The following is a 27,307-nucleotide window of genomic DNA, read 5'->3' on the forward strand; positions in this document are numbered from 1 at the left end:
GTTTAAAACCAAAGCTCAAATAAAAAAGTATCTTAAAGTCCATCTTGAACTGCCAGACTTAATATGGCCAGAGCAATCCATAAGACATTGGAACTACATCTATTCAGCTGCAGTCTGCTTATTGAATGGCTGCATAAAGGACACCCCTGTCCTTTGTTTGCATTAAACACCTCAGGTCACCTGAAATTCTACAAGGGTATTCTGCATGAATATTTAGGAGCCTACACATGCAAGGTTGTGCCATCCAAATGTGTTTGCACTGGTATTTTTCCTTTGAACATCTGTGTTAAGAAAAGTCACTGAACCCAGCTTCAATAGTGCAAGGAGAACATACTTATCTCTAGCTTTTAAAAAAGGGAGAGCCACCTTTATGTAAGGAAAAATTCAGATGCTACATTTTTCTTTTTCCTAAACCAGGACAGAAGAAAGGAGAATGAATGGGAAGCACAAAAGCAACAGATCAATAAGGTCAACCACAATACTCCAGTTGTATGTAAAACTTTCTTCCATCATCCAGCGTAGCCTCCCTTTGCTAGCTGTGCAAAACAGGTTTAGCAGAGTTCTACCAGTTCTGGCTATCCCACCCAGTATCAGCTGAAAACGCCTTTTTTGTTGCCTTAGGAGGTTTTTTGGTCTTGCTCTCCCCTCCTGTGTTCTCCCAGTTGGTCTACCAATCCTCCCAGCGGTCACTGTTACTGTTCTTGTTGGAGACTGTTCCTGAGCCCCACACGTCCCAGCTATCGGAGTTCTTCTTCTCTGTGGAATTGTCCACATAGGTCCAGCTCTCACTGCTTGGAGATTTATGAGCTTTTGGTGCATCAGAGTTGCCAAAGGTCTCCCAGAAGCTTTGATCTACAGTATTGTTCTGGTAGCCCTCCCCTCCACTGTTCTGGTAGCTGTCTCCCTCAGCTGATCTTCTGGGATAGGAAGGTAGAAATTAGTTATGGCAAACATAATAAATGAACACAAATAAAAAGAAAACTGTTACACTACTGCCCTTTGCTTAAACAAATCTAAGGATGAATGCAGAAAAGATGAATACATTGCTCTGAGTGGCACAAGATAATATTCTGATTCAATGTTTTTTATTAATAGCCTCAAGTTAAGAAAATTTGAGGGGAAGTTTCTCAGGGTGAGGGAAAATACTTTTGGAATAATTTTAAGCCCAAGGTGCTGTGCACTGCTTTGTGCTCAGTTTAACAACTGTCATAAATAAATAAATTGAACTGCTCCCTTTTTGCATTTGAAATCATTTTAAACCCAAGGTACACTCTTTTGTGCTCAGTTAAAAATTGTCACAAATAAATAGATTGAACTCTTCCCATTTTACATACCGGAGTACTACTAGCAAAGACACAATAATTTCTTCATATTTAAAATTTACCTCCTACTGGTATACCACAGAAAACACAGGAGTTAAAATTATGTTGAAAACGACACAGAAGAGAAGATTCAAGTTAAAAAATACCTTTCAGAATTATCATCTGGTTTGCAAGAAAAAAAAGTGGTGACATCTCGCCATCCCTTACTTCCAACTCCCTGAACCTAAAGAAGAAAAAAAGATCTTTCATTTACACACTGAACCAACAACTCCTCTCAGTCCAATAGCTAAAGCCACAAGACATCACTCCACTTGCTCTGATAAAGAGAAGACATTTCACCAGAAAACTCCTCTTTGTGATGGGCAGTGACATGGTTGATGTCAGGAACACAGGTGTGGCAGTATGCTGCTACTGGAAGATGGGAGAAGTCAGGTGAGAGCTTTTTCACCCATCACTAACAGCTTTTGAATTCTCTCCTACATTTCCTTGACAAAAATGCTGGAATTGCTCCTTGCATACACCAGCACTGCTGATTTGATGTCACAATTCATGAGACTAATATTCCTACAGAATCAGTTTGACCCCATTTCAGTAGCATTATTTCACTGCCTGTGTAAAACAGGCCGACAGTCAAGTTCTAGAATAAACATGACTGCCAAAAGAATCTTTTTGGGGTGGTTAATTCTCAAGTGATACCCATGGAAGTTACTATTCTAAGTGGTAGATAAGGAGGATGAATCCCAGAATTCAGACTTTAAGTTGCCAGGCTCTGAACAGAAAATTTTATTCAAATACTTTCAGCTTTTAAGGCATTAAGCTAGTACATGACCAATTCTCCAGTGCTGACTTTCACAGTGTTAGAAAGACAGACCCTCCAAAATCAGCATTAGATCATGCAGGATTTCTGTACTTATCAGGTGTAGGCAGCACTTACCACATTGTCAAGCAATGACAGCACAAGAAGACAAAAAGGTACAGAGTATTATTAATAAGTTTAGGTGCTCAAATGCAATGCAAGCTGTCTCCATATTCTTTTGCCTTTGGGACACTGGCGGCCTCATAACCCTACATCATGCCATCACAAGGACGACATCATACCTGTATAGTTTTTAACAACCCAAAAGCATGGATTGCTTAATCCATACTGAAAGTTAGGCTTTCAAAGTTTCTCTCTTCAGCTCAAGCACAGACTGAAGCTGTGTTGTGGTTCTGTTTCACTATAAAACCCTTCCAAGAATATGGAGACTGGCTTACTGTTTGGCCTCCTTAAGGCAGGCCACATCATACCTTGCTGGCCAGCTGGGATACCCCCACAGTGACCTCCTCAAATATTTTCCCCTCTTTCACCTACATGGATCAAAGTATTGGTAATTAGTCATAAAATACAGGACTACTGAAAACTTATGACAAGCTGACTTGTGCTTAACAGCTAGAAACAAAAAACTAAAAATACCAAGAAAGCCCAACTGAAGCTGAGTCTAGCTGAGAGGTGTCCCTGTGCATGGTGGGGAGGTTGGAGTAGATGATCTCCAAGGTCCCTTCCAACATAAGCCATTCTATGATTCTAGGGACTAGGAAACCAATTAGAGTCTTCTCTCGTGATCTGCCATACTACGTGAAGAATGTTGAATTAATAAAGGTAATGCAATTATTTTGTGAAGTAATTAAACCATGCCGCACATGCATAAAACATGTTTTTCACTGACTGCCAGAATATTCTGCACAAATATCAAATGGAGGTCTCAAGATTTCTATTGGTAAATAGAACCCATTCATCTTAGACACACTTTGCCCCAGATTCTACTGTCCTTAATTAGGCAGTAGATCATAGAACCATTTAGGTTGGATAAGACTTTTAAAATCATTGAGTCCAACCTTTAACCCACCACTGCCAGGTCACCACTAAACCATGTCACTCAGCACCACATCTGCATGACTTTGAAACCCCCTTCAGGGATGAGGACTCCATCACTGCCCTGAGCAACCTATTCCAGGGCTTGACAATCCTTTTGGGGAAGAAATCATTGCTCATGTCCAACCTAAACCTCTCCTGGTACAACTTGGGCCATTTCTTCTTGTACTATTGCTTGTTCCTTGGGAGGAGAGACCAACCCCTACCTGACTCCAACCTCCCTGGGAACCCTTTGTGGGAAAGATAAAAGTGGCTGCAAGATGTTAGCTCAATTAAAACAATGCTGGGAAGGCAGATGAATGAACCACCACCAACTTAACACTCGATATACTACTAATGGTTGTCTTGTTTAGTAATTGATTTTTGTATCCATTTAGGGTGCATTTTCACCTTGTCCCATCTTCCATTATTGAAAGCATGAGCCCTATAAAACAGCACCTTACAGGAAAGAACATAACAGACTCTTGTGGACATGGGAAAGACTGGTGGAGGGAATTACCTTCATTAACCTTTCTTGGATAACAGACTGGATTATTTAATATTTCCCCTTTGCTACTGGGCTAGCACATGAAAAACCAGAAGCACACGCTGACAAACTGCACAGTTGTGGCGGAAAGAAACAATCACTCCCTAAATCAGCATACCCATATTCTGCAAGTGGTTCACTAGTTCCAAAGTTACCTTTTCCTGTGCAGGTTTGAGAACATTTTCATTTAATGTCTGACCTAACTCTGATGCCTATTTAAAAGCAAAACAAAGAACAAAGTCAGATTGTTTTGGTTTTTTCTTTTGAAAACAAAAAGCACAGCCAACATCTTCTGCAGGTAAATTTCTCAACAGTGTCTCCAAAACCACATGAAGCCTTAAGCTATGATTGGTACAAGCAGAATGAATTCAAAAGCACACACAGCACAGTGCTGCAGAGAACATTACAAGAAAATCAAACCAGATGCACATGGCAGTAGGCTACTGTAGATGCCCAGAATCCAAGCAAAGTCTGACCTTGCACTGGAAGCAGAAGCAATGGTTCAACCAGCAACAGCCTAGAAGATGGGCTCCTTGCTAGTACCTGCAGCTGAATATTTGGAACGCCTGACCTCATCCATACTTGTTTTTCCTTCCTAATGGAATTATTTGCAGAATTAGCCAATTTTTCACCATTTTTTCTGTCCTGTAGGGCTGTAATTATCATCTACTAAGCAGCCTAATTGTTTCTAGGCAATGTAGAAAGAGAAGTGACAGAGAAGATTTTTGTCTTCTTTCCTAAAGCTCCAAGCTTGCAAGGACATGAAACAACAACCTTCAGAAATTTACTGCAAACCAGAACAAGATGCATAAAGATGTTGTGCTTCAGAGACCTCTTACAAAATTGGAAGTCCATAGTTTAAGTCACAGAATTACTTTCATAAACTGATACTGACATGGACAGCAGCAACTGGAAATGTTTCCTTTGAAATCAGCCCTTCCCCTGCTAACCTAATAGCCTTTGTTTGCTTTAAACTCTTCTGCAGAATTGCTGTGTTGTACTGATTAACTCCTGAATCAGTCCAATTACTCCAAAAGGGCCAATTTGCTTGTAAAACAAACATTATTCCTAAACATTAGCTGCTTAATGAAGTTTTATTTCCTAAGGCTTTATATCACTGCTAACACTGGCTAGGGCATAAGCCTAACCAGTTCATGTTCCTCCTGAGGATGAAGCACCTTCAGCATCTTTCCTCCACAGATTCCCAGGTGTCTGAAGGATCTTTCCCTTTGCCACAGCACTGCTAAGTTCTCCCCTCTACCTAACCACCATTATTTCCAAATTCCTCCTCCTTACTAGGTCTAAATCTATTTAAGAACACAGAGGCAAAAGGTAATCCCATTTCCACGTAGTAAAAAACAGGAATGCAAACCATGCAAGGCTTGTTTCCATTGAATTTGAGGCTAGAAAGGGTTTAAGAACAACAACAAGAAAGGTTTCTTTTATGTTTAAAAACTCCTTCAGAATTAATCCCTCAGATTTTAAACCTGGCAAACTGTTTATGTTATATAATGAGGAGTGTAGTACACTAACAAGTCAGACTTGCTAGGAAGAGTAAGGTCAAACTTGATGGGGCCCTGAACAATCTGATCTAGTTGGAGATATCCCAGCTTACTGTGGGGGAGGTTGGACAAGACAACCTTTGAGGCTCTCTTCCAACTTGATGCTTTCTGTGTGATTCTGTCTGAAACAGAATAATTCATGTTTTATCCATGTCATTTTGTAAATATGAACAGAAAGTTTTAGGTCCAACTGTGCTTCCACATGGATCAGTTCTTCATCTTTCCTGTCACTGAATTTTGGATAACATCCTAACTTCCACTACAAACACTTCCTACTGGGGCATTTATTAAAGAGTCTACCCCAGGGTAGTACTTGGTAGGCTGCATTCCTGGATCAGACATGCAAACTGAAATCCTGAAGCCATCTGTTTACGAAGAGCATGGACAAAGTTGCAGCATGTTTTCTGAGAGCTCAGAGCTTGGCTCTCTATCCAACGGAAACTATTTTAAATAGGTTTGAAGGAACATTTCCATGTGAAACACACAATGTTATTCCAAACAGATTTCACTTAAGGCAAAACAAAAAGACATCTCAGGAGCAAATGCACATAATTCAGCACAAACAGTGACAAGGAGTCCATGCACAAGAACGTATCTGAGGGTGTTACCGGCTCTGGCTGCTGCTTGTAGCCCCAAAACTTTACCCAGATAGCAAAAGAGAAAGAGCAAGGAAGGTAGAAGCAGCTTTTAACAAAAAAAAAAAAAAAAAAATGGCAGCAATTTTTCAGGCAAGTTAGGTAGCACAAATCTCTTCCAACTATAACATCCACTGACAAGAACAAGTAGTGAATATGTTTGGTCACTGGACACCAAACATACTTTTAAACAATCTATTACATCAAAAAGATGTTAAATCTGTTCTACAGAGCAAAAGAGCAGGTGTTACAGGAATGAAATTTAAGCTTTGGTAACATCTTAGATTTCAGAGCACTGAGCTGCTATGGTCCTTGTCAGTAGATGTGATGAGCTTTTACACTTCATATTATATTTACTCTTCCTGGTAACAGTAAAGAAAGAACAGTTTTCTAAAAGGGAAACTGCCAGAAGGAGCGAAAAAGGGAGATTTGTAGAACACTTCGTTTTTTCTTACATAAGCCAAGCAACAAATACTTCAAAGCTTCTACGTATCATGTCTGTGTGCTTTAACAAGATATTTTTGTGGCAAAACATGCACAAGTTTGCCTTAGTATCTGGAGTGTGAATACATCCTGCTGCATACATCTGTCTGAACACCAGTACTTGCAGTTACACATTTCTTTGGAGCAACAGCATCCCACGTGCATTAGAAAGCATCTCAGGGTACTGCTGTACAGACAAGAGAAGTTACAGCTTCAAGTAAAACTCCCTACACTTGTAGTCCTCTAGGTAAGCCCTTGGTCACTCAGAACTTTGGCATATTAAGAATCATATTCCTCAACACTTTTTATTTGAATATAAAACTTTTCCATGCAAACAGATCTTGCTGTGTCAAAGGCCTGGGTCATTCAGATGTGTCTCTGAAAGAGGAAATGCTTTTGTAATTGCTCCTTTGTTAAATACACACAAGAAAATTAATTTAAGAACAATACTGAGCAATTAGCATTTGTAATCTCATATTAGACTTTAGCAATGCAGGTGGCTTGCATTGTATCTCCAAGAAATCTACTTCAAGACAAACCGTGTTTAAGGTCCATAAAAATAAAATAAAGGTATTTGAAGTTGCAAGCATGAATGAAAGCATTTCACTCTACTGCCTCTCCAATACAGCTGACACAGTAGAGCATCACTGTTTATTTCTTGCTCCATTTGATCACTGCAGTTGACTGCAATTCCTGTGGAAATAAAAGCTAGACAATAAAAATGACTGTGCACTACAAAGGAGAAATAGAGGTCTGTTGAGGATCAAGCTTAAATCAGTTGGTGCAGACAAATACATGACATATAAAGCCAGTCACAGTCAATAAGACAGAGATAAATCTATAATCACCTTTTGACTTGCTTGAGATCCAAATCTGCTAGCCTGTGAAAAGAAGCAAATACATTCAAGTTTACTTGGAATAAAAGCTTTGATGTTTAAATACAGACATCTAGAAATGTTGCAGGATGCTCTCCAAGATGAAAGGACCTTTGCCAGAAGCCCACAGTGAACAGAGAACATCCACATCACCACCTCATAAAAGATTGCAAGGACACTAAAGCAGAACTGAACAATGTTGTAATACATTATTCTCACAAAAATATTAATCTCTTTTTATCCCATTTTACATAGAAGGAGGTGAATTTTTATTTCCTCTGGTTTTAGTCTACAGTGACTTGAAGGACTATCACCTCAGTGAACACAGAAAGCAGGAAGACTATGCTTCAGTTTCTTCCAAAGCATTCTTCTAGGCACACCCTCTGCCCAACAAGCTTTCTATTTAAACTGACAAAGATGCTGTAATTAGCAGGCAAAAGAAGGACCAAATATAAAACCATCAGCAGTTTGCAACGGCATTAAATTCACGCTGAAGAATGCAGTTTGGCCTTGCTTGGCATACATGGAAATTTCTAAGGTACTCAATATGCATCTATGTTATATGCTATACACAAAGACACACGAGGAGCAGAATTTGGTTGATCTTAGTAATACTTTCAAAGATACCTCACTGTTAGAACACAAAGAGAATCCCTGCCTTGGCAAGAATTACATTGAAATACACATTGTCTACTTACACCCTCTTTTGCAGCTGAGGCAATTTTACTTGCTCCAGTTGTAAAACTGCTCCATCCCTTTAAAGAAAGTGAGAACGTTGTAAGCCACGTGTGAGTAACAATAGTGAATAACCAAGTACTCAGTCATAGGTGTTAAATCAGAATGTCCTCCAACACAGCTTCTCTTGCAGTCCTAAGAACAAGGTGCTACTAAGAGAAAAAATTAGTCTCTCAATTGTAATATAGACTCATAGAACTGTTTAGGCTGGAAAAGATCTTTAAAATCATAGAGTCCAACTGTTAATCCAGCACTACCAATTCCACTGCTAAACCATATCCCTCAGCACCACATCTCCAAAGCTTTAAAATCCCTCTGGGGATGCCCATCCCGGGCAGCCTGTTCCAGGCCTTGACAACCCTTTTAGGGAAGAAATTGTTCCTCATGTCCAACCTAAATCTCTCCTGGCACAATTTGAGGCCATTTCCTCTTGTAAATACTAGAATCTTTTCCTCATTGCCCTTTCTACTTAATGTGACTATACCACATACTGAGGTTGAGGGGAAGGAGCAAAAAAGGAGAAAAAATAATTTTTACTCTTCATTAACTGCCCTTCTCACCTGTGCTGAAACATTGAAACATAATTTTGTCACCAACTGCAAAAAAAGGCAAAGTGATGTCTTAAGGTTTTTATGTTAAGCAGAGCCTCAACGCACTCAAGACAGTGAACTGCAATTACATCCACTTTTTCAGGGATAATTTGGATAGTGTAGTTGGTTTGACTTCAACAGAAAATGCTCCTTGTGGTATCTAACTGCAGAAATTAATGTTGTATATACAGAAACGTAGAGAAAAATAATAATAGGCAATGGAAGGGAAGTGGGTTTCCGGACCAGGATGAACATAACAGGCAAACATTCCGTCTCACTGTAATAACTTCAAATCCAGCTGTAGTTTGCATGTGCGGCCACAAGAGGGCGTTTTAATCATAGAAGCGAGGTCAGAAGATACCTTAAAGAGCAAGTCCAACCACTAACCCAACACTACCAAGTCTGCTGACAAACCACGTCCCTCAGCGTCACATCTCCATGGCTTTGAAACCCCCAAACGCATGGGGACTCCACTACTGCTCTGGGCAGCCTGGTGCAGGCCTTGACAACCCTTTGGTGGAAGAAATTTTCCCTAATGTCCAACCTAAACCTCCCGTGGTACAACCTGAGGCTGTTTCTTTTCCTCCCACCTGACTCCATCCTCCTTTCAGGGAGTTGTAGAGAGCCAGAAGGTCTCCCCTTTGCTTCTTTTTCTCCAGGCTGAACAACTCCAGTTCCCTCAGCTGCTCCTCACAAAACTTGTGCTTCAGACCCTTCATGAGCTTTGTTGCCCTTCTCTGGACCTACTCCAGCACCTCGGTGTGCTGAGGGTCCCTAAACTGAACCCAGCATTCTTAACTTCAAACAAGATCATGTATTCAAATAATGGTCGATATCAACTTGGCAAACACAGGGTCACCTCTCATTTGCAATACATTCTAGATGCGGTTCCTCATCTGGCCAACAATTTACAACATACCTAGAAAATAGCAGACCAATACTAAGCGCCCTGTGGGATCATCTGGAGGCCTCTCCAAAGGCTGAGGCATCACCTTTTCTACTATGTTTTAATGAAATTACTGGGTCTGGGGGTTTTTTGGTGGAAAAAATAAATGACGATGGAACCTGGAGTGGATTATTTAGACTGATTAGGCTCTACAGAAGACCACTGGCCACTAGCCGTGGTAGAAGACATTGCTGTATTTCTAAGTGCCTCCAAAACCTAAATCTTGTTCAGCGCTGTTACCCTGTAGCCTGTCAAAGCACCAATTATCTCCCTGACTGCCTCTGACTTCAACCCCCTTTTCCTTCAACAATGCATCTTCCACTACCTCTGCTCCGATCCTGACAATTCTTCAACCATATCTCTTCACACCTGTGATGGTTTGAAACTGTCTTTTTAATTTTTTCCTTGCAAAGTTCAAAACAGAAAAGTGAAAGATTGTAAATAAGTCACTATTGGGTGTAAGAAAGCAAAATAACGATTGTTCTAAACACTTCCATTGGATAGATAGAAGTGTTTAAGAACTATTACCCAAAACAAAGTAGGCACTCTGCACATTCTGCGTTCGGCAGTGGGGGCAGTTGCTGGGCTGTCTGGCTGCTGTTTCTTCTTCTCTTCTGGCTGAAGATAACACGTACTGACCTTGGCAGTTAAGTTAACAACTTTCTGCTTAACTAACTCTGCTTCTCTGTCCAGGGGGGTCTGGGGGGAAGCTCCTGGGAGAGAGAGAGGCCCCTTTGGGAGGGTCCCCTTGTGGGGAAGCAAAGGGAGATCGGTTGTGCTTTTCTGTTGATTGTATATATTTGCAAATGTTGTGAATTTTGTATATTTGTACATATTCATTGCATTTCATCGTAGATTTTAGACTCTGCTTGTAAATACAGCCTTCATTTGCTTCCAGACTGGGCTAGCCTGGTTATTGTCGGTGGGGGGGGGAATTTCAGCTCACACCGACACAACACCCTATCACAAGAAGTCCAAATGCTTTCACCACTGCTCAGGGCTCCTGGCACCCAAGCATGCACATGTTTGTCTTCCACTGAAGAACCTAACATGGTTCATCTACTTCAAGCAAAACCAGCCTAGGTGCCATTCCCATCAGGAATGTCATTTTATTCCAAGATCTGTTGAGCATTAGGTTCTTAATCCAGTGCTGTATCTTCTTTTTCCTTATTTCTGTGAACCAATACCAGACATAATTCCTAAGGCTTGCTCAAGTTTCTCCCTTGGTTTTGCCTTTTAAAATCCATCAGATCTTAAAGACCTCCAAGATGATCAAGTCCAATCATCAACCCAAGACCACCATGGCCATTAAACCATGTCCACAAGTGCCATGTACCACAGGTTTCTTGAACACCACCACCTCCATGGGCAGCCTGTTCCAGTGCCTGGCCACTCTTACAAGAAAGAAATTTTTCCTAATATTCAACCTAAATGTCCTGTGGCACAATTTCAGGCCATTTCCCCTCATTCTATCACTTGATAGTACAGAGAAGATATCAGGCCCCACCTCACTCCAACCTCCTTTCAGGGGCGGTCTCCCCTCAACCTCCTCCTCTTCACCCTTTGAAAAGGCAACCAACACTCCACATCTCTTTGTATCTCTGCAGTCTTCAGTTTCTCTCTGACTATAACAGAGGATAAAAGAAAACAGTCATTCAGAGAAAGCTTCAAGCGTTTCCTTACCGAGTACAATGAAGACATGGCATTATTCAGGAAGTCATCCTCTTTTTTTGGAGGGTTTACTGTGTTTCCAAATCCCACATAGCGATTCTCTTGGCCACTACCATAAGAAAATGTATAGACAGTATCTGTATTAAGATGCATTCATTAAACCCATTAACTAACGACTCATAAAAGCATGAAAGAATGACACTTGTGTAACAGACTGAAATACACCTAGGAAAAAGCAATGTCCTAAAGCACCTAAACCATAAAAGTGCTCACTTCATAAAGACACAACACCCACAAGGATCTACTGGGGAATCCCTGCAAACTAGTGTCCCCTCTGCAAGGTAATGGGGTCTGTTAATGATTCTCCACGTTTAACAGGTCACTGATAGCAGAAGTCTGAGTAAGTCCTAATAAATTGCTAGGTGAAAGTGGGAAAAGAAAGAGGAGAGTCAACTTTATAAACATCCCTGCTTAAATCAAATCACTGCAAGATACTAAATACACTAAAAATGCCCTACTTTGAAGCCCACCACAGTAACATTTTGAGTTACAAGTTCTTTCTTCAATGCTATTCAAACATTTTCATTATACAAATGCATTGAGGCACTTTCCTTCATTTTATTCTTTATCAATATTATCAACAGATTTTAATAGTCAACAGGATGTGACCGTTAAGCGGTGCCTCAGGATCACAGTCCAGCTGTAGCATAAACACCTCAGTCTTTGTTGTGCTGGAGGGTCAGGCACTCCTTGCAAAGGTAATCAATATTGCCTTACCCTTGGTAGGAGCTGACATCATCATTTAACCAGTCTTCAAAAGCCTTGTCAGAAGAGGCAGTTGCAGTCTGAGATTTTCCAGTAGAACTACTGAAATGAAAGATTCAGAAATCAAACCACATCAAGTAAAACCCACCAGCTCAGCTGGGCAGCCTGACATACATCACCATGATACAGGGGAAAACTGATTATTTATTTCACCTACCAAATAGGGAACTCTAATGCAACCTCCAAAAGCCCCTGGAGTATTGTGTCAATAAAGCGAAAGTAGGCCCAGAAACAGACAATGGTGCTCAGAACCTGAATTTGTTAGATGGTGGCCAGGCATGAAGTGTTTGCTTGATTTACAATTGCTTTTTGATTCAACTTGAGTCTTTACTGCAAAGAGTAACAAACACTACACACAAGAGCAGAAAACAGAACTGCTGTGCTTCAGCTCTGAGGCTTCCACAGGCCACTGGCACCATAAGGAAAGTCTGCTCCTTCTTCTTTGGCACTGAATCATGACCTGGGCCAGCACTGCAGTCAGAGCAAGGCTGGGACACGCTGTGTGTGACTGACACTATGAGCAATCTCAGGTGCATGACAGGTCAAGATAAAACCAGCATGGCTTGTTCTCTGCTCTTGCTTACTTATCTCTGCCATGGTTTGAAAGTTCAGCTGCAGGAGGTGGGAACTGCAGAGATTTAAGCCCTGATGCCTCATGCTCCTTAACTTCAGCAAAAGAAATGCTTGTTCAGACACCACCAACAGAGTAATACCAGCAGACATTCACACACCAGGTTTTGATCCTGCTATAGCTTTATCAATGTTAGACAACAAGAACCCATACCGATGAGCTGAGGAGAAAGATGTTTTGGGCTGAGGTGGAGTCCAGTTCCTGGCAGGAGACGTTTCAATGGACCACTCCTTTCCTTCAGCTACTGTAGCTACCTAGAAGGGGTAGGAAAATGATCAGAATGTGACATCAGAGTTTTCATCCAAGTTAAACACGGGTCCTGGAAAGCAAAGACAAGTCATATTCCCAGTTTGCTGCCAGCTGCAGCAAGATTAATTTGTTATCACATGAGTATTTTTTTCTGAATCTCAGGGTAGCAATGTTGAACTGAACTGATTTTATTTCAGCAACTCATTTTAGGCAACTTCTTCAAACAGGCAAATTTGCAGAGGAAAAACTAGACTACTAGAAGAGATGTAAGCACTAATCACAGAATAATGAAGAACAGAAAGAGGTGGATTTATACTCTCACATAGAGTGGCTAAAACACATACACAGAATTTGAAATGCTCTCTCTGTCTTCTTCTAACAAAGGACCTGAACTTCATCTCTTCACCCCACACTGCTCCTCCAACCTATGTCTTAAATTCAGCACCTCAATACAGAATTCCAAAGGCCTTGCCACAGAAGCTCCTCTTCTGGCACACTAAAAGGCCTACAGCACAGAACTTAGGAATTCTTTGCCTTCAGCAAGGTACTCCACTTAAACCAACCGTCTCCCATGCAAATAGACAAAACACGCTCCACACTCTAAAGCTGCCTGGATATCCCAATGAACACTTTCTTAGCACTTCCATGGCAAGGTCAACATAAAAACAACAGTATCCTTGCAAATCTTCTAAGCCTTGACTTGTTTATCACTTCGTTTCCAGAAATTCCAAACCTTCACCATGACAGCTACCGACTTGTTTATAGGCCTGCAAGTGTTTGGCAAATCAATTTCACATTTTGTTACAACAGGCAAAAGATTTATCAGCATTCCCTTGGGATAAGACTGTGCTACTGAAGTAGTGAACTGTCTACTGTGGACTGGGATATCTCCACTAAGTAGCTGCAACAAATTGCAACAGTGAAATTCTGAACCACCTCAGCTAAATGCAGAAAACAAAGTTTCTCAAGACAATTCTCTCTTTAGAAGAAGCACTCTAAGACTTACCTCTTTCAAGAACCACTGCAGAGGTTGCTACTTTTCCTCCCCTCAACTTTAAAAAACAAGTGCTTACAAAATGCTTTGGTATTTTCAGATTGTAAAGGATGAGGACACACACAATTGATCTTACCTGATCTCTAAAAAGAGCTGCAGCTTTGCTGTTGTACTTCTCTTGCATTGACCAGCAGGGATCATAGTCATCTTGAGACTCCAAGAACTCTCTAAATTTGCTATTACCTCCAGCCTTCATTTTCTCCAGCTCAAGATCCTTCCATTTGTCCATGGTTACAGAACGTACAAAACTGAAGAGCAGTTTTAAAACGCAATTAAAATCCCAGGTTTTTACAACCTCTGCTACATCAGCAGGGACAAAGAAAACCTCACCAAACCAGACCTTACTGCAGCCTAGATCAGAGGTGGTGAGCATAGAACCAGAGAATCACAGGATGGTTTGGATTGGAAGAAACCTTAAAGATCATCTACTTCCAACCCTTCCACCATGGGCAGACCACCTCTTAACAGACCAGGCTGCTGAAGGCCCCATCCAACCAATTCATTCCTTGTGAGAAGAGACTAACCCCCACCTGGCTCAAACCTCCTTTTAGGAGGTTGTAGAGACCCAGAAGGTCTCCCCTGAGCCTCCTTCTCACCAGGTTGAACAACCCCAACTCCCTCAGCTGTTCCCCACAAGACCTGTGGCTCTAGACCCTTTGTCAGCTTCGTTGTCCTTCTCTGGACACACACCATCTTTCCTGTAGTGAGGACCCCTAAACTGAACACAGTACTCAAGGTTTGATCTCACCAGTGCTGCATACAGGGGGACGATCACCTCCCTACTCCTGCTGGCCACACTTGCTGCTGGTACAGTTCAGGATGCTGGTCACCTTCTGGGCCATCTAGATGTGCACCGGATTATATTCAGCCAGCTGTCAACCAGTACCTCCAGGCACTTTTCCATTAGATAGTTTCCAGATACTTTGCCCCAGGCCTGAAGCCTTCATGGAGTTCTTGTGACCTGAGTGCATGACCTGGCACTTGGCTTTCTTGAACCTCATTCTACTGGCCTCCACCCATCACTCCAAGGTTCCCATCCTCAAGGAGTTCAACGCTCCCTCCCAGCTTAGTGTCACCTAGTACTTGCAGAGGATGCCCTTAATCGCTGATTAAGATATTAATCAGAGCTGGCCCCAGCAGTGAACCCTGGAGAGCATGAACACAGAATCATAGAATCATAGAATCAGTCAGGGTTGGAAGGGACCACAAGGATCATCCAGTTCCAACCCCCCTGCCATGGGCAGGGACACCTCACACTGCATCAGGCTGGCCAGAGACTCATCCAGCCTGGCCTTAAACACCTCCAGGGATGGGGCCTCAACCACCTCCCTGGACAACCTATTCCAGGCTCTCACCACTCTCATGGGGAAGAACTTCTTCCTCACGTCCAGCCTGAATCTCCCCACTTCCAGCTTTATTCCATTCCCCCTAGTCCTATCACTACCTGATATCCTAAAAAGTCCCTCCCCAGCTTTCTTGTAGCCCCCTTCAGATATTGAAAGGCCACAATAAGGTCACCTCGGAGCCTTCTCTTCTCCAGACTGAACAGCCCTAACTCTTTCAGTCTCTCCTCATAGGAGAGGTGCTCCAGCCCTCTGCTCATCCTGGTGGCCCTTCTCTGGACACCTTCCAGCATGTCCATATCCCTCTTGTAATAGGGGCTCCAGAACTGGACGCAGTACTCCAGGTGGGGTCTCACCAGAGCTGAGTAGAGGGGGAGAATCACCTCCCTTGAACTGCTGGCCACACTTCTCTTGATGCAGCCCAGGATCTGGTTGGCTTTCTGGGCTGCAAGTGCACATTGACAGCTCATGTTGAGCTTCTCATCCACCAGCACCCCCAAGTCCCTCTCCTCAGGGCTGCTCTTGAGCCAGTCACTGCCCAGACTGGATTTGTGCTTGGGATTGCCTTGACCCAGATGCAGGACCTTGCACTGTGTCTTGTTGAACCTCATGAGGTTGGCTTGTGCCCACCTCTCCAGCCTGTCAAGGTCCCTCTGGATGGATCCCTTCCCTCCAGCCTGTCTGCTGCACCACACAGCTTGGTGTCATCAGCAAACTTGCTGAGGGTGCACTCAATGCCTCTGTCCATGTCACCAACAAAGATATTGAACAAGACTGGTCCCAGGACTGATCCCTGAGGGTCTCCGCTTGTCACTGGCCTCCATTGGGACATGGAGCCATTGACAGCCACTCTTTGGGTGCAGCCATCAAGCCAGTTCTTTATCCATCTCGTGGTCCACCCATCAAACCCATGTGTCACCAGTTTGGAGCCCAGGAGGTGGTGTGGGACAGTGTGGAAGGCTTTGCTCAGGTCCAGGTAAATGACATCAGTTGCTCTCCCCTCATCTATTAATGTTGTCACCTGTTCATAGAAGGACACCAGGTTTGTCAGGCAGGATTTGCCCTTGGTAAACCCATGCTGACTGTACCCAATCACCTCTTCACTATTCTTCTGTCTCAGTAGTGCCTCCAGAAGAATGTGCTCCATGATCTTACCAGGCACAGAGGTGAGACTGCCTGGCCTGTAGTTCCCTGGGTTTTCCTTCTTCCCCTTTTTGAAAATGGGAGTAATGTTTCCCCTTTTCCAGTCAGTGAGGACTTCCCCAGACTGCCAGGACTTTTGGAATATAATAGAGAGGGGTTTAGCAACCTCCTCTGCCAGTTCTCTTAGTACCCGTGGGTGTATCCCGTCGGGTCCCATGGACTTGAACACTTTCAGGTTCTTCAGGTGATCACGAACCTGATCCTCACTTATGATGGGCAGTTCTTCCTTCTGGTTCTTGCCATTAGCTTCCATGACTATTCCAGGAGTGTGGCTGGAGGCCCTTGCAGTGAAGACTGAGGTAAAGAAGTCATTGAGAACCTCAGCCTTTTCCAGGTCACTCTTGACCATTTCACCTGTTTCCTTTCTGAGGCGGGGGGGTGTGCTGCGCTGGTACAGCACACACCTCAACTACTTGCAGAAAAGGCAGAGAGTGTAAAGGTCACTTTGGAGAGGAGCATGAAGCAAAACTGCTAGTGAAATGTGGGAATTGGGATATTATATTCCCTCCCAGAATAATACATTCTGTCCACAGCCATAATGCACCCTGAGGTAACCCAACTCAGTCCACCAGTGTGAAAGGCTGACCTGAGATGAACTCCCAAGCCTCGGTGTTTTCCTGAGCACTCAAGACATATCCAAATTCCATAGGTCACACTCACCCACTGGGGATTAAATGCACCACATTCAAAACAGACCTGCAGAAGAAAAACAATTAAATCTGACACTCAGACATCACTTGGCCCTGGGAAGTTTTCACAGCTCAAAAAGTCAAATCTTTAAAACATTACAAGCAGAAAATTACTCCTGAAGGGAAAGTTCTCAGTGTCTGGAAACACCTCCCTGACAGCAGAAGCATCCTTCAAATATTTATTTATGCTGCCTAGGAAGAAATATTTATTAACTTGCCTGACTTGGATTATAAAACATTACTGCACTGACTCCCCAGGCCCAGTGAGGAAACACAAATGAGCAAGTTGAAATTAATCAGCAAAGAATTCAACTTGATTTCATTTCCATGTTGTCTTGAAGGAAGAGAAAGGAACCAAATTGAATTCTTGAGGTTTCCTTGGCAAAATTTAAAATGCAACATTTGAAGCCGGTAATGTTTATTCAGTTACACCACAGACTGGCAGATGTAAACAGAGAGTTTTCTTTAAAATAGTTTCATTGTTGATACGATGCAACATTAGTTCTTATGGTTGGAAATTACCAGTCACAGTTTAATGCAGCAATATAAATTAAACTGAGGTTGTCCATGGACTATACTTAAGGTAGTATATAATGAAGCTAATTGAAATAGATCATTTTAATTAAGCTGTGCCCTAGACATAACTTGTTCAGCACACTCCAGAGGTTCCAGCATGACTAGACTTGTGACAGACTCATGCCAAGCATGCAGTAACGTGTAAAATGCATATATGAATAACACTTACTGAAAACAACACAAATATGAGCTATGTAAATGTCTATGGTACCACTAGTTGGCCACACTAGTGTTATAAAGACAATACTGTAGCAGAGCACAACATACATGCAGGTAAAGAAAAAGGAAACACAATCCTACAAAACTAATCTAAAGAAAATTAGAGGTTGCTCACATTGTTCTCATCTTGTGCTCTGACCTCCTTGAGAACTTTCCTTGTTCTTGGACTTGCCATGATTCTACAAAGGGAGAGAAAGAAAAACAAGAAACTAAGCTGCGCTCAAGGACTTGACATTACTAAGATTTTCAGCACCTTACACAGATCTATGAAGCAGAGCTTACAGTCTAAACCACTGAATACAACCCATTGCTTCAGAAAACCCAACCAACCAACAAAACACCATAAACCCCACAACCTTTTCCACTTTCTTTGTATGTTTGGGGGGATTTAGCAACCCTAATTTACTCATTAGAAAAGGTGTAACTCAGCCATAGCTGAGAAGGTAATACTGAGTTTGCTTGCCAACTGAATTCTAAGAAAATAGGGCAATTATCTGAACCTTTTACACAAAATAGAAATCTAATTCCAGCAGTCACATCTCTGGCAGACCACATCATCTTGCTCTATGCCTTAGGAAGCATGAAACACAGCAGCAGGCAGCAGAGACAAGCTACAGATAAAATTCACATTAAGAAAAAAAAATGTGACTCAGACATAAAACAACCTTGAAAACCATACAAACCACTCACAACTGAAAGAAATTCAGCATAGTATGCAGCGTAAGACTGATTGAGGTAAAAATGAATTCACATTTGCAACTAATTTGGCAGAACAATATTTAAATTGACCTTAATAAAATAACATCTCTTCTTCCTTTTTCCTTACAGTTCACCTTTTCATTTCTTCTCCCGAAAATCAACTGTTAAGATGTAATAAAAGGCAGAGCAGTTACCAGGCTGACTAGAAACCGCAGCAACTAGTAAATGTCAAGCTTATTGGTCAGTCAAAACACCAAGCAAAAAATAGCAAGCCAATGCTTTCATCAGATACTGGTGTGAGAGGTTTCTAGGCCTTCAGCACACAATCCCAGCATAGTGGGGGTTGGAAGGGACCTCTGGAGATCAAGTCCAAGTCCCCTGCTAAAGCAGGGTCACCAGCAGGTTCCCCAGAATCACAATGTCCAGGTGGGTTTCGAATCTCTCCAGAAAAGGAGACTCCACAACCTCTCTGGGCAGCCTGCTCCAGGGCTCCAGCACCCTCATACTAAAGAATTTTCTCCTCCTATTCAGGTGGAACCTCCTGGGTTCCAATTTATGCCCATTGCCCCTTCTGCTATCACTGGGCAGTACTGAAAAGAGTCTCGACCCATCTTCTTGCCCCCCCACCCTTTAGCTCTTGTTGAGTATCACTCAGATCCACTCCAGGGCTGCTCTTCTCCAGGCTCAACAGCCCCAGGGTTCTCAGCCTTTGTGCCTCACAGATATGCTCCATGCCCCTCAACATCTTTCTAGCCTCTGCTGGATTCTGTCCAGTAGTTCCCTGAGTCACTTGAACTAGTGACCCCAAAACTGGACCCAGTACTCCAGATGTGGCCTCACAAACGCAAGCATTTGATGTTTGTTCACTGTGCTATTTGACTAAACAGTCATAAATCCTTACATTATCAGTAGGATTAACAATCTTCTAGTAATTTTAGAAGGCAAATGATAGTGTTACACACAACTGTCACAACCCAGTAGGGGTGGAGGGAGAAGAGATCTTTAAATAGAAAAGGAAAGCTATTTTAAAAAGAAAAAGTACTACAGGTAAGAAAACACTGAATTTATTTGAGTGCGACAACATTGATTTCTTAGAAACCTCTAAAGCAGAACAACTTCCTGTGAGCTGCAGCCACCATGCTACAGTAAATACAATTACAGGCACCACCGGCTAAGACAACATGATTCCAAAAGGAAGAAGCTCAACACTGAATCCATGTATTATCCCAGTGGAAAGCAGAAGTTCCAGTATCTTAAGGGGGCTACAAGAAAGCTGGGGAGGGACTTTTTAGGATGTCAGGTAGTGATAGGGCCAGGGGCAACGGAACAAAACTGGAAGTGGGTAGACTCAGATTGGATATTAGGAAGTTCTTCACCATGAGGTGGACACTGGAGCAGGTTGCCCAGGGAGGTGGTAGAAGCCCCATCCTTGGAAATTTTTAAGGTCAGACTGGATGGGGCCCTGAGCAACCTGATCTAGCATGAAGTGTCCCTGCCCATGGCAATGAGGTTGGAACTGGACGATCTTTGAGGTCCTTTCCAACCCTGACAGTTCTGTGAGCCTGTGATTTGTGGCAGAACTCACTGCTTTTTATCTGAAGCACTTACTCCTTCATAAACATCTTGATGACAATCATTTATTCTGTGTAATTTAGGGCTAGTGTTTTCACTGATGTTCAGAATGTGCAACTTTTCATTCTGAATTGATTTGTGTTAAACAAAACCAGTCAAGTTGTAGGAAAAGGGGAAAAAAAAGTGGTTTACACTCAAAAGGTTAATGTAATGAAAGGTGAGTAAAATCTTCTAGCCATCCTGCATCAAATTAAATCTGAACAGAATTCTTACTATCAATAATCAGGTAGAAATGGTGTATTTTTCAGAAAAAGGAAAGAAAACTGGGGCAAGTGACGCTTTGTACAATGAAGCACACTTTCTCCAACAGCATTCCAGTAGCACCGTTTAATTTTACAGAACTTGCTCATGTGCATGTGAGGAGGGAAACAGCACTACACATAAACTGTGTCTGCTCATATCCTGAACACATTTGACACGAAGCAAAGTTCACATCTTCAATTCCACTGTTTGGCAAGAAAAGGGAAAATTCTTCCTCTGCAGCACAAAAATGAAGTAACTAACTTGACAGTAACAGCCAGACAGGACAACTGTGCATACTTTGGGCCCTATTCTCTGCCATTTCTATGTGCACACTAATTCCTTTTCCCCAAGGCTGTATTTCCCCAATGACTTCTTGTACATTAATGGCAGGTTACAAAGTCCCTGGATTAGCTGGCCACTCTTTCCCTTTACCACTCTACTTCCTGTACCGTTTTCCCCTCCTTTTTACCAGGCTTTCATGCAGGGTTTCATTCAGAGTAACAAACAGAGGCAGATTACACGCAAAGGCGTTCCAGTTGCAATGGCAAACTCTTACTGCTGAAGCGAAACAGAAGAGCTTTTTCCCCACTTCAAATCTGCGTGAGCCAGGATATTTTCTGCAGAGCTGAGAAATCCATCCTACAAAAGCCAAGATCCACCATTTCAGTGCTTACATATAGTGCAAGTTTCAGATCTCTGACTACAAGCTGCCAGAGGAAACAATTGCTTTTGGATCTGCTGTAAGAATCACAGTATATCAAAGGTTGGAAGGGATCTCAAGAGATCATCAGGTCAAACCCCCCCCTGCCAGAGCAGGATCACTTAGGGTAGTCCACACAGGAACACATCCAGATGGGTTTTGAAAGTCTCCAGAGAAGACTTCACAACCCCCCTGGGCAGCCTGTTCCAGTGCTCGGTCACCCTCACTGTAAAGAAGTTTCTCCTCATGTTCAGGTGAAATCATAGAATCAGTCAGGGTTGGAAGGGACCACAAGGATCATCCAGTTCCAACCCCCCTGCCATGGGCAAGGACACCTCACACTACATCAGGCTGGCCATAGCCTCATCCAGCCTGGCCTTAAACACCTCCAGGGATGGGGCCGCAACCACCTCCCCTGCACAATCCATTCCAGGCTCTCACCACTCTCATGGGGAAGAACTTCTTCCTCACGTCCAGCCTGAATCTCCCCACTTCCAGCTTTATTCCATTCCCCCTAGTCCTATCACTACCTGATATCCTAAAAAGTCCCTCCCCAGCTTTCTTGTAGCCCCCTTCAGATATTGAAAGGACACAATAAGGTCACCTCGGAGCCTTCTCTTCTCCAGACTGAACAGCCCTAACTCTTTCAGTCTCTCCTCATAGGAGAGGTGCTCCAGCCCTCTGCTCATCCTGGTGGCCCTTCTCTGGACACCTTCCAGCATGTCCATATCCCTCTTGTAATAGGGGCTCCAGAACTGGATGCAGTACTCCAGGTGGGGTCTCACCAGAGCTGAGTAGAAGGGGAGAATCACCTCCCTTGAACTGCTGGCCACACTTCTCTTGATGCAGCCCAGGATCTGGTTGGCTTTCTGGGCTGCAAGTGCACATTGACAGCTCATGTTGAGCTTCTCATCCACCAGCACCCCCAAGTCCCTCTCCTCAGGGCTGCTCTTGAGCCAGTCACTGCCCAGACTGGATTTGTGCTTGGGATTGCCTTGACCCAGATGCAGGACCTTGCACTGTGTCTTGTTGAACCTCTTGTGCCCACCTCTCCAGCCTGTCAAGGTCCCTCTGGATGGATCCCTTCCCTCCAGCCTGTCTGCTGCACCACACAGCTTGGTGTCATCAGCAAACTTGCTGAGGGTGCACTCAATGCCTCTGTCCATGTCACCAACAAAGATATTGAACAAGACTGGTCCCAGGACTGATCCCTGAGAGTAGTCTCTGCTTGTAACTGGCCTCCATTGGGACATGGAGCCATTGACAGCCACTCTTTGGGTGCAGCCATCAAGCCAGTTCTTTATCCATTTCGTGGTCCACCCATCAAACCCATGTGTCACCAGTTTGGAGCCCAGGAGGTGGTGTGGGACAGTGTGGAAGGCTTTGCTCAGGTCCAGGTAAATGACATCAGTTGCTCTCCCCTCATCTATTAATGTTGTCACCTGTTCATAGAAGGACACCAGGTTTGTCAGGCAGGATTTGCCCTTGGTAAACCCATGCTGACTGTACCCAATCACCTCTTCACTATTCTTCTGTCTCAGTAGTGCCTCCAGAAGAATGTGCTCCATGATCTTACCAGGCACAGAGGTGAGACTGCCTGGCCTGTAGTTCCCTGGTTCTTCCTTCTTCCCCTTTTTGAAAATGGGAGTAATGTTTCCCCTTTTCCAGTCAGTGAGGACTTCCCCAGACTGCCAGGACTTTTGGAATATAATAGAGAGGGGTTTAGCAACCTTCTCTGCCAGTTCTCTCAGTACCCTTGGGTGTATCCCGTCGGGTCCCATGGACTTGAACACTTTCAGGTCCTTCAGGTGATCACCAACCTGATCCTCACTTATGATGGGCATTTCTGCCTTCTGGTTCTTGCCATTAGCTTCCATGACTAATCCAGGAGTGTGGCTGGAGGCCCTTGCAGTGAAGACTGAGGTAAAGAAGTCATTGAGAACCTCAGCCTTTTCCAGATCACTTGTGACCATTTCACCTGTTTCCTTTCTGAGGGGGCCCACACCTTCCCTAGACTTCTTTTTACCATTAATATACCTGTAGAAATTCTTAGTGTTCCCTTTAAGCTCCCTGGCTAGATTCAATTCAAACTGTGCTTTGGCTTTCCTAAGCAGGTCTCTTGCTGCTCAGGCAGCTTCCTTATATACCTCCCATTCCAGCTGTCCTTTCCTCCACTCCTTGTAGAGCTTCCTTTTAAGTGATAGTGTGTCCAGCAGCTCCTTGCTCATCCAGGCAGGCCTCCTAGCATTCTTCCCTGCTTTTCTCTTTGTTGGTATACATTGCTCCTGGACACAGAGGAGGTGGTCCTTGAATACTGACCAGCTGTCCTGGGCCCCTCTTCCCTCCAGGGCTTTGTCCCAAGACACTTTGGCCAGCAGATCCCTGAAGGGATCAAAATCTGCACACCTAAAGTTTAGGGTCGTAAGCTTAGAATACGTCCTCCTGGCTGCCCTGAGGATCTTAAATTCAACTGCTTCATGGTCACTGCAGCCAAGGCTGTCTCTGAGCCTCACATTGGTTACCAGCTCTTCCCTGTTGGTGAGAACAAGGTCCAGCATAGCACCTTTTCTTGTGGGTTCCTCTACCATTTGGAGGAGAAAGTTGTCATCTATGCAATCCAGGAACATCCTGGATTGCTAGTGCCTTGCTGTGTTGTCCCTCCAGCAGATGTCAGAGCGGTTGAAATCACCCATGAGGCCAGGGCTTGTGACCTGGAAGCTGCTTCTATTTGCCTGTGGAGGGCCTCATCCGCTTGGTTCTGCTGGTCAGGCGGCCTGTAGCAGACCCCTACAGTTACATCTCCTTCCCCTGTCTTGCCTTTAATTTTAACCCATACACTCTCAACCAGCTCATCAGCCTTCCCCAGGTGGAGCTCCACTGATTCCAGCTGGTCACTGATATAGAGGGCAACACCTCCTCGTCTCCTTCCCTGCCTATCCTTCCTAAAGAGCTTGTACCCATCTATCCCTACATTCCAGTCATGGGAATCATCCCACCAAGTTTCAGTAATAGCCACTATGTCATGACATCCCAGCAGCACAGTGGCCCTTAATTCATCCTGTTTGTTGCCCAAGCTGCGTGCATTTGCGTAGAGGCACTTCAGCTGGGCTGGCCCTGTCCTCCTCTTGTGCCAACTCCCCTTGATTTCCACAGAGTGTCCTGGTGTATCATTCAGGGCTTGCCTCAGGGCAGCAAGTTGAGAGCCCTCACTAGCTCTCCATCCCTCTGCCTCTGGTGATCTGCCCCTCTGTGTTAAGTTTGAACCCATTGTTCCTTGTCTTATCACTGTGAACCACTGAAAAGAGCCTGGCCTCCTCCACTTGATACCCACCCCTCACAGATATTTACAGACATTGATCAGATCCCCTCTGAGTCTTCTCAAGACTAAACAGCCCCAGGGCTCTCAGTCTCTCTTCATAGGGGAGATGCTCAAGTCCCCTAATCATCCTCGTGGCTCTCTGTTGGATTCTCTCCAGCAGGTCTCTGTCTCTCTTGAACTGGGGAGCCCAAAACTGGACACAGTGGGATTTTTTGATAAAAACTTTAAAAAAAAAAAAAGCAAAAAAAACCTTTGGCTAACAGCAATCTATACACATCCATTCCAGAAGCACCTGCTTCCCTGACCTGACCACCATACCTGCTTGGTGGGAAGGCAGAACTTATGCCACACCATATCATCCAAGAAATGGAGGACATAACCAAAGCCACCAGCTTCTCATCTTTCTCTCTTCCCCAGATCAGGGGACAAGGAAAAAAGAGTCACACTTCAAACTTTATAACAGATGAAGTCTTTAATGGTGTCTGTTTTCAACTATATTTGCCCATAAAACTTCAAGTGATCAAACTATCAGTTTACTATGCAAAAGCTGAGCCCTAGTAGCTGACTGAGTATACAGCCACTGTGCTGTTTCAGCTTCAGCAGTAAATACTGAAGTAACAACTCTGCAGACACCTTAAATAAATACACATTGCTTAGATTTGATGCAAATGGAGAATAGCGATAAAGAAAATTGTTACTTTGAAATAAGTTTTCATTGAAAAACATAAATACTTTGGATTAAGGGTTCCAGGGTGGAAATCGACTGCTTCACACAGCCCAAGCCCACATTCGTATTTCCCAAACAATCTGTTTCCAAATCAAAAAACCAGCAAAAACTCACCATGTCAATTTCTGTGTAGAGAATCTTTAGCTTGCTAAAAGGAAAGGACAAAGCAGAAGCAGCACTAGACACTTTCAAGAGAGAATGAGCCAAAACAGGACACTGTTCCCCTGATGTAGCCACAAATTCACGCAGCCTGTAAAGCGCAAGTGACGTGATCTATATGACCTCATGGTCTTGAAAGCTCCCTGTGGGTCTTACCAGGGCAAAGGCGGACACCGAGGCCACGTCAGCTGATGAACACCTTTGAACCAAACACTGCCATACGCATCCATGGGGCAGGCAATGTTTGCTTCCAAATATATGTCAAAAATTTTCGAAGTCATGCAGATTTACATGCCCAGAAGTGCATCCACCTTACCAAGAGCTTCACAGGGGCTGTGAGGCGAGCAAGTTCTTCAGGCACACCTGTGATACCCGAATCCAAGCTGAGTCCTGGAGGCCTCCCTCAGAACATGGCCGGATTCCCAGCAAGTGCACCGGCCCCTTTCTAAGAAACAAAAATAAGAAAGGCATAAAATAGGGGGAGGAGAAGAAGGGAAAAGCTGTCGTAAAGAAACGTTCAGGCCTCCCCTTTGTCACGCCAGCCAAGCACCTACCGCGTTCCCCGGGGACCATTCTGACAACCATGGGGGTGCGGAATCTGAACCCAAAAAAGGGGTCAAACTACCCAAAAGCCCCCCGGAAAGAACCCAGGGGAAGGGAGTGGAGTAAAATAAAGGGAGCGGGGTAACACACCGGAGATCTTGACGCGGCACTTCCAGTCGCAGTCCCGCCCAATGCCTCACGGCGCAGCCGCTACCTCCGCTGCGACTGGCGACGTTGCAGGGCCGCAAAGCATTGTGGGTACCGCATTAACCCGCGGCGGCCCGGGCGGGACTAGGGAGGGGGACAGGGTCAGGGTCAGGGTCTGGGTCTGGGTCTGGGTCTGGGTGCACTCCCTGTCCCCAGTAATCCTGTGTTTCAAACAGACAAAACCAAAATAAAGTTTACAGCGAACTGCTGGTGAAGTGTCTTGTGAGGAGCAGCTGAGGGAGATGAGGTTGTTCAGCCTGGAGAGAAGGAGGCTGAGGGGAGACCTTCTGTCTGTCTGCAGCTCCCTGAAAGGAGACTGGAGCCGGGTGGGAGTCGGTCTCCCAAGGAACAAGTGACAAGCTGAAAGGAAACAAGTTCCTCCAAGGGAAGTTTAGGTTGGATATGAGGAACAATTTCTTCCCCCAAAGGGTTGTCAGGGGTGACCTGGCAGTGTCAGATTTGATGATCTTATTAAAGGGCTTTTCCAAAAAAACACAATTCTATAATTCACAGAATGATAGAATCGATTCAAGATCACGTCCAGACGTTAACCCTACTTTAGCAAGTCCACCACTAATCTGTGTCCCCAAACACTGCATGTGTAGGGATAATGACCCCACCACCTCCGTGGGCAGTCTGTTCCAGGACTTGACAACCTTTTCAATGTCAGCTTCAACCAACCCTGGTACAGATTGAGGCCATTCTCTCTTGTTTTATCACTAGTTACAATTCTGTGTGCACTCCACTCCTTACACATCCAGACTGAAAAAGAACAATAATCGGTCCTTTAGTTCTGAGGGGAGATTGTCCATAAAAATTAATTATATCACATTATGGAGAGTTTTTCCAGTCAGTTATTTCTGTGAGCTGACAAGGGTTTTGCCGATGAGGCTGCACTCCTCCTATACCAGGAGAGCAGGTTGAGGATAGCATGAAACCACCAACTCCACTCCTGCTATCAGAAGACTATTTCCATCCATTGCTCTCCAGAGACACAACCCAAGGGTGAGGGTGTATGGGATGGAAAGAGGA

At 43.9% G+C, this 27,307-nt stretch overlaps 1 protein-coding gene across 1 annotated transcript; it reads right to left on the bottom strand.

Moving 5' to 3' along the window:
- ARFGAP1 (ADP ribosylation factor GTPase activating protein 1) lies at positions 1 to 26,255 on the bottom strand. Its single transcript, XM_054391846.1, has 14 exons — positions 26,219 to 26,255; positions 25,842 to 25,970; positions 18,162 to 18,225; positions 17,149 to 17,258; positions 14,093 to 14,264; positions 12,867 to 12,967; positions 12,035 to 12,121; positions 11,270 to 11,366; positions 8,014 to 8,070; positions 7,289 to 7,321; positions 3,916 to 3,972; positions 2,610 to 2,669; positions 1,469 to 1,545; positions 1 to 914 (listed from the first exon to the last, which is right to left on the bottom strand). Exons 3-14 carry the CDS (start codon positions 18,219 to 18,221, stop codon positions 668 to 670), a joined length of 1,158 nt encoding a protein of 385 aa, XP_054247821.1. The 5' UTR covers positions 18,222 to 18,225; positions 25,842 to 25,970; positions 26,219 to 26,255; the 3' UTR covers positions 1 to 667.
- Positions 26,256 to 27,307: the final 1,052 nt, after the last annotated feature.

Source organism: Indicator indicator, chromosome 24 (genome assembly GCF_027791375.1).
Source record: "Indicator indicator isolate 239-I01 chromosome 24, UM_Iind_1.1, whole genome shotgun sequence".
NCBI lineage: Eukaryota > Metazoa > Chordata > Aves > Piciformes > Indicatoridae > Indicator > Indicator indicator.